The sequence below is a fragment of the Macaca nemestrina genome, chromosome 8 (assembly GCF_043159975.1).
Source record: "Macaca nemestrina isolate mMacNem1 chromosome 8, mMacNem.hap1, whole genome shotgun sequence".
Taxonomy (NCBI): Eukaryota; Metazoa; Chordata; class Mammalia; order Primates; family Cercopithecidae; genus Macaca; species Macaca nemestrina.
In genome coordinates, this window is record NC_092132.1 from 15,429,245 (window position 1) to 15,443,978 (window position 14,734).

At 37.0% G+C, this 14,734-nt stretch overlaps 1 protein-coding gene across 31 annotated transcripts in view; it reads left to right on the plus strand.

The window, feature by feature from the left end:
• CYRIB (CYFIP related Rac1 interactor B) overlaps window positions 1-14,734 on the plus strand; it is a 174,311-nt gene that overhangs the window by 128,354 nt on the left and 31,223 nt on the right. For 17 of the 31 annotated variants that reach the window (XM_071067824.1, XM_011760053.3, XM_011760064.2 and 14 more), the window contains one exon: window positions 8,263-8,345. The exons of 4 other annotated variants lie outside the window; for them this stretch is intronic. In XM_071067824.1, the coding sequence (XP_070923925.1) occupies window positions 8,273-8,345 (73 nt within the window). In that variant the 5' untranslated portion in view covers window positions 8,263-8,272. Of the gene's footprint in view, window positions 1-7,278; window positions 7,362-8,262; window positions 8,346-14,734 lie in introns of all 31 variants that reach the window. 10 more of the 31 variants (XM_024796310.2, XM_024796313.2, XM_011760063.3 and 7 more) reach the window with 2 other exon arrangements.

Consider the following 14,734-nt stretch of genomic DNA (forward strand, 5'->3'; position numbering starts at 1 on the left):
TCTTGCTCTGCAGGGCTCACCTCCCATGGCTGCTCTCAAGGGCTGGCATTGAGTGTCTGTGGCTTTTCCAGGTGCATGGTTCGAGCTGTTGTTGGATCTACCATTCTGGGGTCTGGAGCACGGGTGGCCCCCTCCTCGCAACTATGGTAGGCAGTGCTTTGGTGAGGACTCCAACCCTACATTTCCCCAGTGCACTGCCCTAGGAGAGGTTCTCCATGAGGACTCTGCCCCTGCAGTGTACTTCTGCCTGAACATCCAGGCATGTCCATACATCCTCTGAAATCTAGGCAGAGACTCCCAAGCCTCAACACTTCTTGCTGTCTGCGCACCTGCAGGCCTGACACCCATGGAAGCTGCCAAGGCTTATGGCTTGTACCTGCCTGAACAGCAGCTTGAGACATAATCTAGGACCCTTTTAGCCATGGCTGGAACTGGAGTGGCTGGGATGTAGGGAGCAGTGTCCCCAGGGCAGCCAGGCCCTGGGCCTGGCCTGTGAAACCATTCTACCTGCCTAGACCTCTGAGTCTGTGATGGCGGGGGGGGGGGGGGGGGGGGGGGGGGGGGGGGGGGGGAGGGGCTGCCACAAAGGTCTCTGAGATGCCTTGGAGGCATTTTTCCCCATTGTCTTTGATTTGTCACTGAATTTGGGTGGAGACACAAATTTGAATCATATCAACCTGGTAAGGGATTTGGATTTTATTCTGAGTGTGTTAGTGAGTCATTGCATGGCTTTGAGTAGAGAAAGGATGATTTATATGTTTAAAAGAGTGCTTTGCCTCTTATATGTGGAAGAGATTATAGGAGGAGGCTGGGGTGGAAACAGGGAGACCAGCAACCCTGGCAAGAAGTGAGGGTGGCAAGAAGTAGGGAGGTGTGGCAGTTGGAGAGGTGAGACGTGCTGCCCTTTAAGCTAATGATAAAAGTGTGTTGAGGAGGATGAGGGGAGTGTCAGGGCAGATGCTCCTGACAGGCAAGGTAAGGTGTGAGGGCGGAGTATTGACATTGGAATTAGCAACATGGAAGTTACCTGATGGCCTTCCCATCCCACCAAAACCTGATGCAGTTTTGGTGGTGTGGGATGGGGATAAAAGCCACATTGCAAGGGGTTTAACAGAGAATGAAAGGAGAGAAATAAAAGAAGCTGAGTGTTAGACTATTCCTTTTGGGGAATTTTGCTGCAAAGAGAAGCAAGGGAATAGGATGGGAGCTGGTGAGGGAAATAGAATCAAGGTACATTTCTGTTTAAGATGGAAGAAATAAATGTATGTATGCCAAACAGAAGGGTACTGAAAAGAAAAACAAGTAGGAAGGAAACTCAAGACAATATATTGTTCAGAATGTCAAATTTTGAAGAAAGTGTTTTCAGGAAGGCGTGGGTGATTAACTGGGTCAAGAGCTGCTAGTTCAGTAAGTTGAAGTGTGAGAATTGTCCTTTAGATTTAGCCAAATGCAAGTTTTGGCGACCTTGACAGGGACAGCTTTATTGTAGTGGGCATAAAAGCCAAACTGGAATGAGTTGAAAGAATAGAAGTTTGAAAAGTGGAAAGAAACAGCTATCAACAGTTCATTTGACAAGTCTTTCTATAAAGAGGACAAGAAAGATGATGTTGTAGTAGAGGGAACATGAAGTCCTTGAGGAGACAAAGGCAAGTGGGAGTAGTGCCCCAGAGGAAAGGTTGTCCTTCAGGAAACAGGTACAGAGGGTGGGTGTATGGTTACTAGAGAGGGTGGTAGAAAAGATAGATGCCTCTGTGTGTTGTGTGTGAAAAATACAGTGAGGTCATTTCCTGCAAGTGAGAATGGAGGATGGGTTGTTGGGGTTTTGTGGTTTTCTTCTTCTTCTTCTTCTTCTTCTTCTTCTTTTTTTTTTTTTTTGGAAGAGATCATGAGGAAGGTAAGCATTTTTTAAATGTATGGAATAATCACCTGGGAAAGTGGGAGAGGAGATTGAGTGAGGTAGCAAACTGAGGGTGCACTTCAGGTTGGTGGTAATATGTTAAAAGCAGCAGCTTTCAACAACAGGCAGTTTTGCCTCCCAGGGGACATTTGACAATGTCTGGAGGCATTATTGGTTGTCACAGCTGAGAGCAGGGGTGGTAAGAGGTATCTAATGGGCAGAGGCCCAGAATATTGCTAAACAAACCTACAAGGCACTAGACAGTCCCTCAAAGAATAGTACAGTTAAAATGTTAGTATTGCTGAGTTTAAGAAACCCTGATTTAAAGTGAAGCTGGTCAGTGTGTTTGTTACTTTTCTTTCCTCCCCCTCCTTCTCACTGGCCACTCACAAATCTTTAATACGTTTATAAGCTGGATGTGAGGAAAACTGACACTAAACAATTAAGACAAAATCAGATTGTGATAAATATGCTTAAGAAATAAATTGGGTGAAGCAGTAGGTAGAAGATTATCACTGGTAGAAGCTGCAGCTGGTGCAACTCCTTTGAAGAGGTTGGCAGAGAAAAAAGCCTCTTCAAAGAGAAACCTTTTGAGATGAGCCCTGAAGGATGGAAAGAAGCCAGTCATGGGAAAATCTTTAGGACTAGCATTCTAGGAAGAGGAGACAAAATTTAAAAGTACCTTGAGGAGGAAAAAGTAAGTGAAGTAATAACATCTCTTAGGAAGTTTCTGGAAAGATAGAGGAAGTATTATAGTAATGGTAGGGTATAGTTGTTTCTATTGGCTATTATTCTGTAAGGAAACTTCTTTTCAAATGTTTTATGGGAAAATGGTCTAATGTATTTAAGTGCCTTTTGTTAGCTTAAAAATACATTCCACAGACTACCGGCCAGGAAGGGCGTGTTCCTTTCCAGATAAGTTGTCAACGTGGAAACAAATGTCTAATGTAAGGGCTCATAGTAAAAAAAATTCCACCAGAAATAGGACAACTCTTGAGGTAAACCGTGTCTGGTTTCTGTGTATTAAATTTGTGTTAAATTTATTTTTAGCTTATTTAGTAAATACAATATTTAGTTTAAATCTAAAGATTACAATAGAAAATAATTTGAAAGAGGATTCTTTAGCTTTTCCCTTCTAAATTCAGATAGTAAGACTTAGTTTATTATTCTAAGTGATAATATTTGTTACCTCTAAAATATATTAATAGTGTTTTGGGTTAGTTTTTATATAGTCTGCTTTAAAATCTTAAATCCAGCTGGGCATGGTGGCTCACACCTGTAATCCCAGCACTTTGGGAGGCCGAGGCGGGTGGATCACCTGAGGCTGGGAGTTCAAGACCAACCTGACCAACACGGAGAAACCCTGTCTCTACTTAAAATACAAAATTAGCCAGGTGTGGTGGTGCATGCCTGTAATCCCGGTTACTCGAGAGGCTGAGGCAGGAGAATCACTTGAACCTGGGAGGCGGAGGTTGCAGTGAGCCAAGAACGTACCATTGCACTCCAGTCTGGGCAACAAGTGTGAAACCCTGTCTCAAAAAAAGTCTTAAAACCTTTGGTATCTTTCATATCAAATGTATTTATTCATCCAAAACTTAGAAATCTTACTAGTCTCCTTTAGATGGGAGAAATCCAGCTCAACAGCTAAAAGGGATATTGGTTTAAAAAAACTAGGGTATCTTAAAACCAGAGGAAAATCAAGCAACTGGACTGAAAGAAGTGACAGCTGGAACTCAGGAATGAATGGAAATTAATGACTCCAGGACACTTTCTGAGACTTTGCACTGTAATATTGGTTCATTCTCTTGTGACAGACTGCCATCCTCTGTGGCAGGAAGTATGACTGCCACATCCGCCCACGCCTCACATTCCATAAGTTCTGCTGCTGGGAACAGAGCCCGTCATTAGGTTGCTCTGACAGCTGCAACAGTAATAGTAAATAAACTGCCAGGTATGGAGCTAAATGTGGTGCTTATTTTAACCCATTTAATGATTTTAGAAACCCTCTGAGGTGAATATTATTAATATGCACCTTTTACACATGAGAAAACTGAGGAATGGAGAAGTTAAAAAACACTTGACTAAAGTCACAAAGCTTGGAAGTGGCAGAGCTGGGTTTCAGACCCAGGCAGTCTGGTCCCACCTAAGCTGATGATTAACCACTGTCATATTAGTTGAAAACAGTCACAGTGAGAGGACAGGAGGGTTTGTTTGTTTGTTTGTTTGTTTGTTTGATTTTTGGCCAGGTTAAAATATAGCAAGATAGGGTTATGGTTTTAATTTTTTGTTTATTCTTATAAAGGATAGGAGAACCGATAATGTTATAATGGGACTGTTTTTAGAGCTTTGAAAATTGCATGAGTTTTTGTTCAAAGAGACATTGTGATATGTGCTGCCTATGTAGCATCTGTCCTGTGTGCTATGTGGTAGAGCCAAGTTTTGCACTGGACAACAGTTGTTGTAGTGATTCTCAGTCGGGTGATTTTGCCCCTAGGAGACATTTGGCAGTATCTAGAGACATTTTTAATTGTCACAGCTTGTATGGGGGGTAGCTACTGGTATCTAGTGGATTGAAACCCAAGATGCTGCTGTGTTTCCTGCAATGTGAGACAGACTTCAATAACAAAAGAACTCCTCAGACCAAAATGTTAATAGTGCTGAGACTGAGAAACACTGTGTTAGATAAACTGAGCCATTTCTTTTTTTTCTTTTCTTTTTTTTTTTCTGAGAGGGAATCTAGCTCTGTTGCCTAGGCTAGAGTGTGCAGTGGTGTGATCTTGGCTCCCTGCAACCGCCACCTCCTTTAGTAGAGACGGGGTTTCACTGTGTTGGCCAGGCTGGTCCCAAACTCCTGACCTCGTGATCTGCCCACCTTGGTCTCCCGAAGTGCTGACATTACAAGCATGAGCCACCGTGCCCAGCCAACTGAGCCATTTTCAAACTAAGTGTCTGTGTGTGGGATAAATAGGCAAGAAATTCTCAATCCTTATGAGAGTAAGTAGGTCAGGACGAAGTCTGATGTAGTGGTCATACTCCCAAGTATGAGGAGGGGAGGATCACATTAGCCTTGAGTGCCTGGAAAGAAGAACCATATACAGAGGAAGAAGTTTACAGAAGGAGCTGTAGGACAATGGAGCAGACATACCTGGCTAGTTCCAAAATTTTTCCCAAGGTTGGACTGTGTGCATACAGGTAAAAAGGTAAGGAAGCCTAATCTCCCTCTTCTCCATGCATACCTGATGATGGTTTCCTGTTAATAGAACTAATTTTAGGACAACATTTCAGCAATATTCTTGACAAATATGGGCTTTGTTCTAATTTATAACTTTGGAATGTGTTGATAAGGACTCAGGTTTATATTAAAAGAAATAGAGCCATTATTACTTTTAAAAGGTTATTTTGTGATATTTAGGTTTCAATTACAGCAACAGCCAATATTTATTAAATGTTTTCTGTGTGCGAGACACTAAGCTGAGTCAGTGCTTAATCTCATTTAACACTCATAATAGGAATTTAAGATAGTTACTAAAATTACCTGCATTTTACCAATCAAGAAATGAGTCCCCAGAAGGGTTAACTACCATCCTTAAGGTCAAACAGCTACTAAGCTAGAGTCCAATTTCTGGTTTGATTCCATAGATTAAACTCCTAAAACCAAATGGTGTGCTGCCTTTTTCTTACTAAAAGTAATTATAGTCCTTTCTCATGATATATTTTTCATCTGTAGTTGCAGTATTGATACCACTAGGTAATTTTTTGTGTATTTGGTCTCAGTTCTCATTAGTGAGAAAATTTATATATGTTTGGAAACAGTCATTCCATATATGTTGGAAAGCTTTTAAAAATTAAAGCTGTGAAGTATGCTACTTCCAAATGGTTTCTTCCAACATCTATTGAATAACTTTAGTAACCAATTTGAGGTTATTATTTGGGTGTGATGATTTAGGAAAAATGTTTATCCTTTCCTTTAATATAAAAGCTTGGTATTATTAAATGTGTTACAATGTATAAGGTAATTAAGATGAAATACTAAATATTTCCCTCTTAGCTTAATGTCAGCTAATCCATTTGTGTAAAGTATTGTACAAAATCAGGCCCTTGAAATTCTGTGTAATAGAAATATTAATATAAAAAGAAGATAGATCTCCACCTCCCCCATTGGGGGAATATTGTTTCAAAAGGGAAGAACCATTCAGTACTTACCATATGTGAATAGATTAGATTGCTTTTAACATTTTATAAGAAATTTTTGTTTCCGTACATCGGACTTTGACCACTAAAGCAAGTAACTGTTACACACTCATATTTATTTCCTCATGGGAAGCTTACAGTTAGAAATATATGCTGATGTTGGAGAGTAGGTGGAAGAAGGGGATGCCACAGGTGACAGGAAGTGTAACTTTTTTCAAGCTTCTTACAATGAGAGTGAGTGGCAAGTTGTCTTTTTTTCTCAATAAAAATATTGTTTTATGTTTTGCTTTATTTACATTTGCCAGCAACAGGATCTTTGGAGAAAAACACATAGCAGTTGGAGGAAAAGTACAGCAGTTGGAGGGAGGAGGATGTGGGTAGCCGTGATACCATAGTTTGCCTCCCCTTTTGTTACTCTACCTTCGAGGTTTGAACCTGGTTTCCTGGGTGTTTCTGACCCCATTTCCCACTTTCATCCTCACTGTATTGTGGAGATCTTGGGCAACATTTATGCCAATGCCGTATTTTCACTTTTTTCGCTCTGCAAACCTACTAAGTTGTGATAATTGCTGGCTCCCTGTTGTGCTTGTTTGCTGTGTTAACTTTTAAGTTCCATGCATGGTATAGTTGTATAGAGTTGATTATTCAGTCTAAGAGTTAAATAATAAAAGTTTGATTAATCTTAAGAGATAGAAGATATCAAAAATATTTTATGTATGGTAAAGTTTTTTTAGATGGGTCATTAATTGATAACTTTCTTTAGGCTTTAATGGTTAAATGTGGTTTGAATACTTTCTTCTTTGTATTCCCAATAGGATTTGACTCTGCAAGAAGGAAAATATCCCTATTGTTTAAAAAAATGGTTTCTGTATTTACTTACTTGAGAAATCTAGTTTTGCTGTTAATTTAAATTGAGAAATATATGCCTCAAAAATTTTAAAGGAGTAACATGTCAAAATCTAATCTTTTTTCCCATCTTGCTTTATGTAATTTTTTTGATATGTGGAAAAGAGGGACAGGAGCTATAAACTCAGAGCCAAATGTGCTTTTGTTGTTCCAAATTCTCAGTGCCAAAAGCATATAAACCTGCACCTGTTGATAATTATGAGCAAGCCAGCCTTTGCCAAATCCCAGGCCTCTGCTTAAAATTTTTTACTGGAACTAAATGATGTTGCCATTTTTATTTTTAGGTTTGCTGGCATGGGTAATCTCATTAAGGTGCTAACCAGGGACATAGACCACAATGCAGCACATTTTTTCTTGGACTTTGAAAGTAAGTCTCTTTAGCCCTTCACAGCTGGTGCATAATGGTAAAGGTGAAAGATGAATTATACTCACCACAGTGAAGGCCAGCCAGAATATTTGTTAATTAAACATGGGAATCAAACAAAGGTTGCATGATTTTTTTCTTAATCGTAGGCAAACATCACCATCATATGTATAATTTAGTTTTTCATTTGCTAAAATCATGTTGAGTCTGTAGCCAGTGCTGTCCTTTCATTAGTCCATGAAGCAAGTAGCCTTATGATGAACATTCTAATAGTATGCTTTAGTGACTATGTCAAACAATGTTCGCTTATAATCCTATAATAATTTTATTTTAAAAATCAGAATTGTGCTGCATATCTTGAATCAGTACTCTCTATAACCTCCACAGATTATTAACAATCCAAATTTGGTTAGAAATATATGCTTTATTTAATTGCATGCAGGAAGAAAGTTTTATACTGTTTTGAGATGCAAAGGTGAGCCGTGGCCAAATGTATTAATATTTGGCTTTGAAATAAATTGTTGTTTCAGTGCTATACTAACAATACTACATGTAAATAATTCTTCATCAGAAATTTCTTTTTCAGAATATTAGCACTATTGGAATACTTAAAGAATTTTTCATTATAAGGCCATTAATGAAACTTGTCTTGGGAGAATTTTGAGAAGAATTAGAGCATCAGTTGTGCCATTGTGTACAGGAAAACCACATTTCACCTCTAGGTCCTACATATCAACACCTTGAGAACCCGATTTGCTGTCTGCCAGAGCACAGTCTGGGTAACCTGAAGAATGAATTCATGGCCTAATGAACATTTTCCCTGTTACTATTTTTCTTTAAGTAAACTTCAGATGTTCTTTTTTATAAAGGGATATTTTCTCTTTTCTCATTCTTGTCTTGACAGGTACCTTAACATGGGGAATCTTCTTAAAGTTTTGACATGCACAGACCTTGAGCAGGGGCCAAATTTTTTCCTTGATTTTGAAAGTGAGAAGATGATTTTATACCTATTTCTCTTTGCCTGCAGTAGACTGCGTTTGTCTTGCACTAAATGAATGTTTCCACTTTGCCATCTTTTTAACTGCTTTGCATGACTGAGCTATGAATTGTTTGAGTAAATTTCTGGTGCCTTCTAGAACTGGAAGTCCTGTTTTATAGATTAAATTGTGATGATAAAATGTCTTTGAGTTTTTGTAAGAGATTCTATATCTCTTAGTTGGAGATTATTTTGTAATTTGAGATCTATTCTCTAATGAAAACATTTTTATGAAAAATATTAGAAAGGAGAAGTACTACCTCAAGATTTATTAATAGAAGCAATATTTGGGGAAAACTTATATTGCAGTCAAGAAAAATCGACCAGGTTTCAGTTATTCTAGGGTACATATTTGAGTATTTCAAATATCAATCTGTTCATGAAGGCCATTCAGAGCTCAGTAATTTGGGCATAATATTAAAAGGTAAGTGTGAACCTAAATTATTTAATCTTTGCAGATAATTTGAAAAGTTAAAAAAATGGAATGTATTTATTTCAGGAATTTATTTTTTCTGACTCTAAATAAAAGGAAAAATAATGGGTTCACAGACCTTTAAGTAATTTGCCTTTTGTTTGTTTTATGTTGCATGACCTATTGTAATATGGTCTAAGAGTGGCAGGTAAGTGTCATTGACCTCGGTGCATGTTGCAAAGCTTTTGCTTTTTTTGGCTGTTGATACCGCTTTAGCTTGTCTGGTTGTCAAATTGAGAAGAATTATTAAATTGGTGTTTTAGTGTGAATGATGCTATTTTAACTGATCAATAGAAAATTGTTAGGAAAGGGTGAAGAGGTATTCCTTAGGTTTTAAATCATGTGATCCCTTATATTTTTATTTGAGGTTAAAGTGTTTGAATGTATTTTTATATACTTAAAATTTAAGACGTTTTCTGATTTTAAAAACAAAACAAATAAATCATTTAAAATAAACCCCCAGAAAGTCACTGCCTTTTCCTCCAACTTCAATTTAGTTTTTATGATTTAATGTGGTAATTCATTCTATTTTATGAACCATTTTAAACCATGGCAGTTCATATGAACACATCAATTTATAGCTATCTCCATTTTATAGAATAATTTGTGGTCTCTGGTTATTTTCTACTTTTATTCCATTTCTATAAAGAATCTGTTACAGTTTGGGTACTGTGTACAGGCTAGTAAAGAGTAGTAATATCAATATCAGGTCTATATGAAATTGAGTTTCAGGGGAAATCGGGTTTTTAGGGGAAATACTATTATATATTAGATGAATATTAGTTTTCTTGACCCTTCTCAACAATTTACCAGTGCTATATTAAGTGCATGTTTAGCATGACTTTTAATCAGCTTGAGGATGTTGAGCAGATTGCTGACTTGAAGATACTCTTTCAGATGAGGCAACTTACATTAGAGCTGTATTTTAGTTTATTTGCATCTGTTTCAAACTTGGTCTTGTGTCTTTTTCTGCCGTTCTGTCTCCCTTTTCCTCTTTGTCTCAAATTCCTTACATTTACAGAATCTTGACTTTGATACAGTCAAGATCTTGTTCAAGACTTGGCACTTGATCTTTTTGTAAACCTAGCGTTATATTTGGGTCAAGTGAGAAGCATGAATTTAAATGTAGTATTTAAAAGATTACTTGGTCTTGGCTTTCCAATCTGTGGGAGTGTTTGGATCATTTTATACACACATACACACACATACACTTTTTTTTTTTTTTTTTTGGATACGAGGTCTCGCCCTGTCACCCAGGCTGGAGTGCAGTGGTACAATCTTAGCTCACTGCAACTTCTGCCTACCTGGCTCAAGGGATCCTCCCACCTCAGCCTCCAGAGTAGCTGGGACTACAGGCACATGCCACCAAGCCCAGCTAATTTTTCATATTTTTGGTAGAGATGGAGTTTCACCGTGTTGCCCAGGCTGGTCTCAAACTCCTGAGCTCAAGTGATCCACCCACGTTGGCCTTCCAAAGTGCTGGGATTACAGATGTGAGCTACCGCACCCGATACATTACTATAATTTAATAATAGTGACAGGAAAAGGTAAAAATTGCGAACAACAATAATAACTAATAATGCAGAAGTACATATAAATATTAACTGTAAAGGCAGATATTGTTGCCTATATCAGCCAATGTAGATCTTTTGGTTTTATACTTACTGGTATACTATAAATGAAATTTAGTGGCGACATACTGTATACCAAAGTAGAGTTTACCCATTGTTATTTCTTATTTAGATTTTTAGATACATTTTCTTTTGATTCTAACATTGGCATTATCTTAATTTAATCTCCAGTCCATTTCTATATTTTTCTTCTTTTTGGAAATATGCATTTGTAAAAGCTTACCTTATCATTAAGCTACTACAGTGACCTTGGCCCATCAGATGGGTGCTCTCTTAAACTGTTGTATACTGCTTTATACCAGACTCAAAACTGCCAACATTGTTGATCTGCTAGTTCTCAATAACTTAAAATAAAGCCACATTATTTTTGATAGAGTAATTAGTACTACATTGTTTATTTCTAGGTGCACTTTAATATTCATGTCACCAGAGTAATTTAGTTTTACTATTTCTATTAATCTGATTGGTTAAGTCTATCCCAATATGTCTCTACAGTTGGGTAACTATAGAAATAATTCATGCAGATTACCTGGCTATTTGTATCATGTTATATACAAATGACATATTCTAGTGCATTTGAAATGTAATTTCATGGAATCTTGTAGTTTACAAAATTAAGATTGTCTTTAAAGTAAATCATTATTCCCTTAACTTACTACTCCTCTCACGACCCCCGTAACTGTTTTTCACTTCAGTTCAACATACATTTATGCCTTGCCTCCTGTATACCAGCCAGTAGGTGCTGGAGATGCAAAATAGAACTAAGATACAACCCATACGTGCTGGGAGCTCTCAATCTAGTAGGAGAGGATAGAAACGAAAGCTCATAATTTTGTTTTGTTTTGTTTTTGAGACAGGGTCAGTCTCTGTCGCCCAGGCTGGAGTGCAGTGGCATGATCTTGGCTCACTGCAGCTTTGACCTCCCAGGCTCAAGTGACCCTCTCACCTCAGTCCCCAAAAGTAACTGGAATTACAGATGCCCACCAGCCAGAAAACTCATAGTTTTACTTATTTATTTTCAACATGTAGCTTATGAAGATACTAACTTTAAATGGCAGTGAGTAGAATGAGAATCATCATGGAAGACCCCTTTTTTTTTTTTTTTTTTTTGAGACGGAGTCTCACTCTTGTCACCCAGGCTGGAGTGCAATGGCATGATCTTGGCTCACTGCATCCTCCACATTCTGGGTTCAAGCGATTCTCCTGCCTCAGCCTCCTGAGTAGCTGGGATTACAGGCATGCAGCACCACACCCAACTAATTTTTTGTATTTTTAGTAGAGATGGGGTTTCACCATGTTGGCCAGGCTGGTCTCAAACTCCTGACCTCAGGTGATCCACCCACCTCGGCCTCCCAAAGTGCTGGGATTACAGGTGTGGGCCACCGCACCTGGCCCATCATGGAAGACTTTCTGATGGTGATGTTTGAATTGGTTTTTGGAGAGTGAATTAGAATGTTTTGAACTAATATAGTGAAGGACAGTAGAAAGAAGGAACAACGTGGACAGAGACCTTAAGGCATGAAATGTTAAGTCTGTATTCAGTCGAATGTTTACTCTTGATAGAAGGATTTTTTCCCTTAGAACAGATTACTCCTAGATGATAAGATTTTATTTTGTTTTTATTTAATAATAGTTCAGTTAAAACATAAGCCCAAAATTGCTCCATAAAATTTGGCGGCAGTTATGCTATTGACAGCATATAAAAAGCACTCAATCGAGCTAGGTTCAGTGGCTCATGGCTGTAATTTCAGCACTTTGGGAGGCCACAGCAAAAGGATCACTTGAGTCAGGAGTTTGAGACCAGACTGGGCAACATGGCAAGACTCTATCTGTACAAAAAAAAATTTTTTTTAATTAGCTGGGAATAGTGACATGTGGCCCTGCAGTGAGCTGTGATTGCTCCACTGCACTCCACCTTGAGTAGCAGAGTGAGACTGTCTTTGGGAAAAAAAACAACAACACTGAATGGGGGCCTGTATACTCTTTTAGTTGTTGGAATTTCCTATTTTATAACAACAGTGTTAATTTATAGCTTATTCTAATGACAAATCTCTAGCCTAAGTAACTTCTGTATCTACTAGCTCACTAAATTCTAGTTCTTGGGAGAAAAGTGACTTTTATTTATTTTTGTGTCCTTTCCCAATCTTAGCATAGTGCTTTTTAAATGATAGAAGTTCAGTATGTATTTTTTAAACTTGATTTACTTACCTCCAGGTAGATCAAAATAGGAGAGTAAATAGAGGTAGTCATTTGTTACGGGAGAAATAGAATATATTTTCTCTGATTCTGTTATAGTGCCTTTCCATTGAGTCATGCATTTCCTCTATTCCTTGTGTCCTTTGTGTTACTTGTTTCCCCCTTATCACTTAGAAATATTGGGACCTACTCTAATTTTTTCAATTATCTCTTGCATAGTTTCAGTTGGTTTTGCCCTGTACTTTGAAATATCTTTATTCTGGTGTCATCTTTCTTATTTTTTTTAAATGATATAGGATAATATTTATTCAGGGATCAAAAAGCATAATAGTCTCCTTTAATTCATGGTGGAGACTTATTTATGTCTCTGTACCCTCTCATTCATTCAAAATGTATTATAGAAAATCTAGGAACTGAGTTTACATATGTACCAGTGGTACATACTCTACATTCTAGTCTCTGTCTTGATGTAACTTACAGGGATAGATTGCATAGGTTTATTAAATGAATTAATGTAAAATTAAAGCAGAAAGACTCCTTATCACAATTATAATTTTTATGTTGACTATTTTTTCATTTCATAGTCCTTCCTTCTTTTTATATTATAATGGCTTCAATTTTAGCAGTTATATTTAGTGACTCTTTTTCTACCCTCCACCCTATAGGAAATTAGTGTGAAGTTACTAAAATTTTTAATTTACCTTCAATAAGAACAATTGAAACATGCCTTAATTTCCCTTGAACAGCTTTAAAAACTAGGCTTGATGAGTAGTATGTCTACTACTCTCAGTAGTAGATACATTATTTTGCAATTTTGAATGTCCTTTTGTAAGCTGACTAAATGGTACTTTTTTTTTTTTTTTTTTAATAGTAAAGCCATTTTTTTCTATGGAAAATCAAAGTGACAAGTCTTGGTTGCATTATATAGTACCGTTTTTTGAAAAAAAAATAAATAAATAAACAGCTTTATTTTATACAGCTTTCCCCCCTTCCTAGTATTTCACCCTTTTGCATGACTTGCTTTCAGTAAAGTAGTGCTTACTTGTCTGCTATTTTCTGTTTGTCTTCATTTCTACAGCAGTCTTCAGCAGCTTTCAAAATTATAAATGTGACTTTCCTGTGACAGTCTAAAAAATGTTCAATCATTGTGGTGCTGGGTGTTTTTCTCACCCTAAAGGGAAACTTAAATCTTCTCCTCTATTTTTAAATTTCTTGGTACTTATTAAACCTTTACTAGTTATTAACCACTTACAAGGTCTACTTAAGTCTACTTGATAATGTTTCGTTTGTATGTTAAGTCTCAGTGTCACATTTTTATGTTAATAGCTAGTCACCACACCTAAAATACATAGTCTAGCATTTTCAAACTTCACAGATACCTTTGATATATAACAGCTAAACTGTTGTCCTTTGTCATGAATTCCCACTTCATGAATTCAAACTAGATATGTGTCTACTATTGATGTTATGTCTGTAGTTTCACAATTCCATATGAAAAAGTGTAAGACTGTCGTTTTTTGCATGTAAAACATATTTTTCTCTACTGCATCTGATGTAAGTATAAAAGTTATGAAGTGTGTTTTTTTAAAAAGAGTGTATGTCTGACTATTACATTGGAAAATATGGTCTGGCTAAATGTAAAATATTTAGCAGTAAATTATTCCTGCTAAATAACAAAGCTTGATCTATAAGAAAGCTAACCATTTAGTTGCAATATCAGTATTTGTTCCTAGTAATAATACGTTTGTAGCCTTGGATAGAGAGTTTTTTTAATTTTTCAATTGGCTCCTCTTGTGTAATTATTTTGTCACAGTATTTTCTTCCTAAAAAAATGATTTCTGAAAAGAAATTTGAAAAATAAGGGAACAGATCACATTCTTAAGTTGACTTATGAATGTTACTTTATTGTTGCTGTAGTACTGTTTTACATATGTTGAGTCTAAAATTTGGTAATGTAATTATTGAATTTTTAGAAAATATGTTGTATATTTTTTACTATTTGGTAGGTTTAATAGGTAGAATTGAATTATTACTTGCTCCA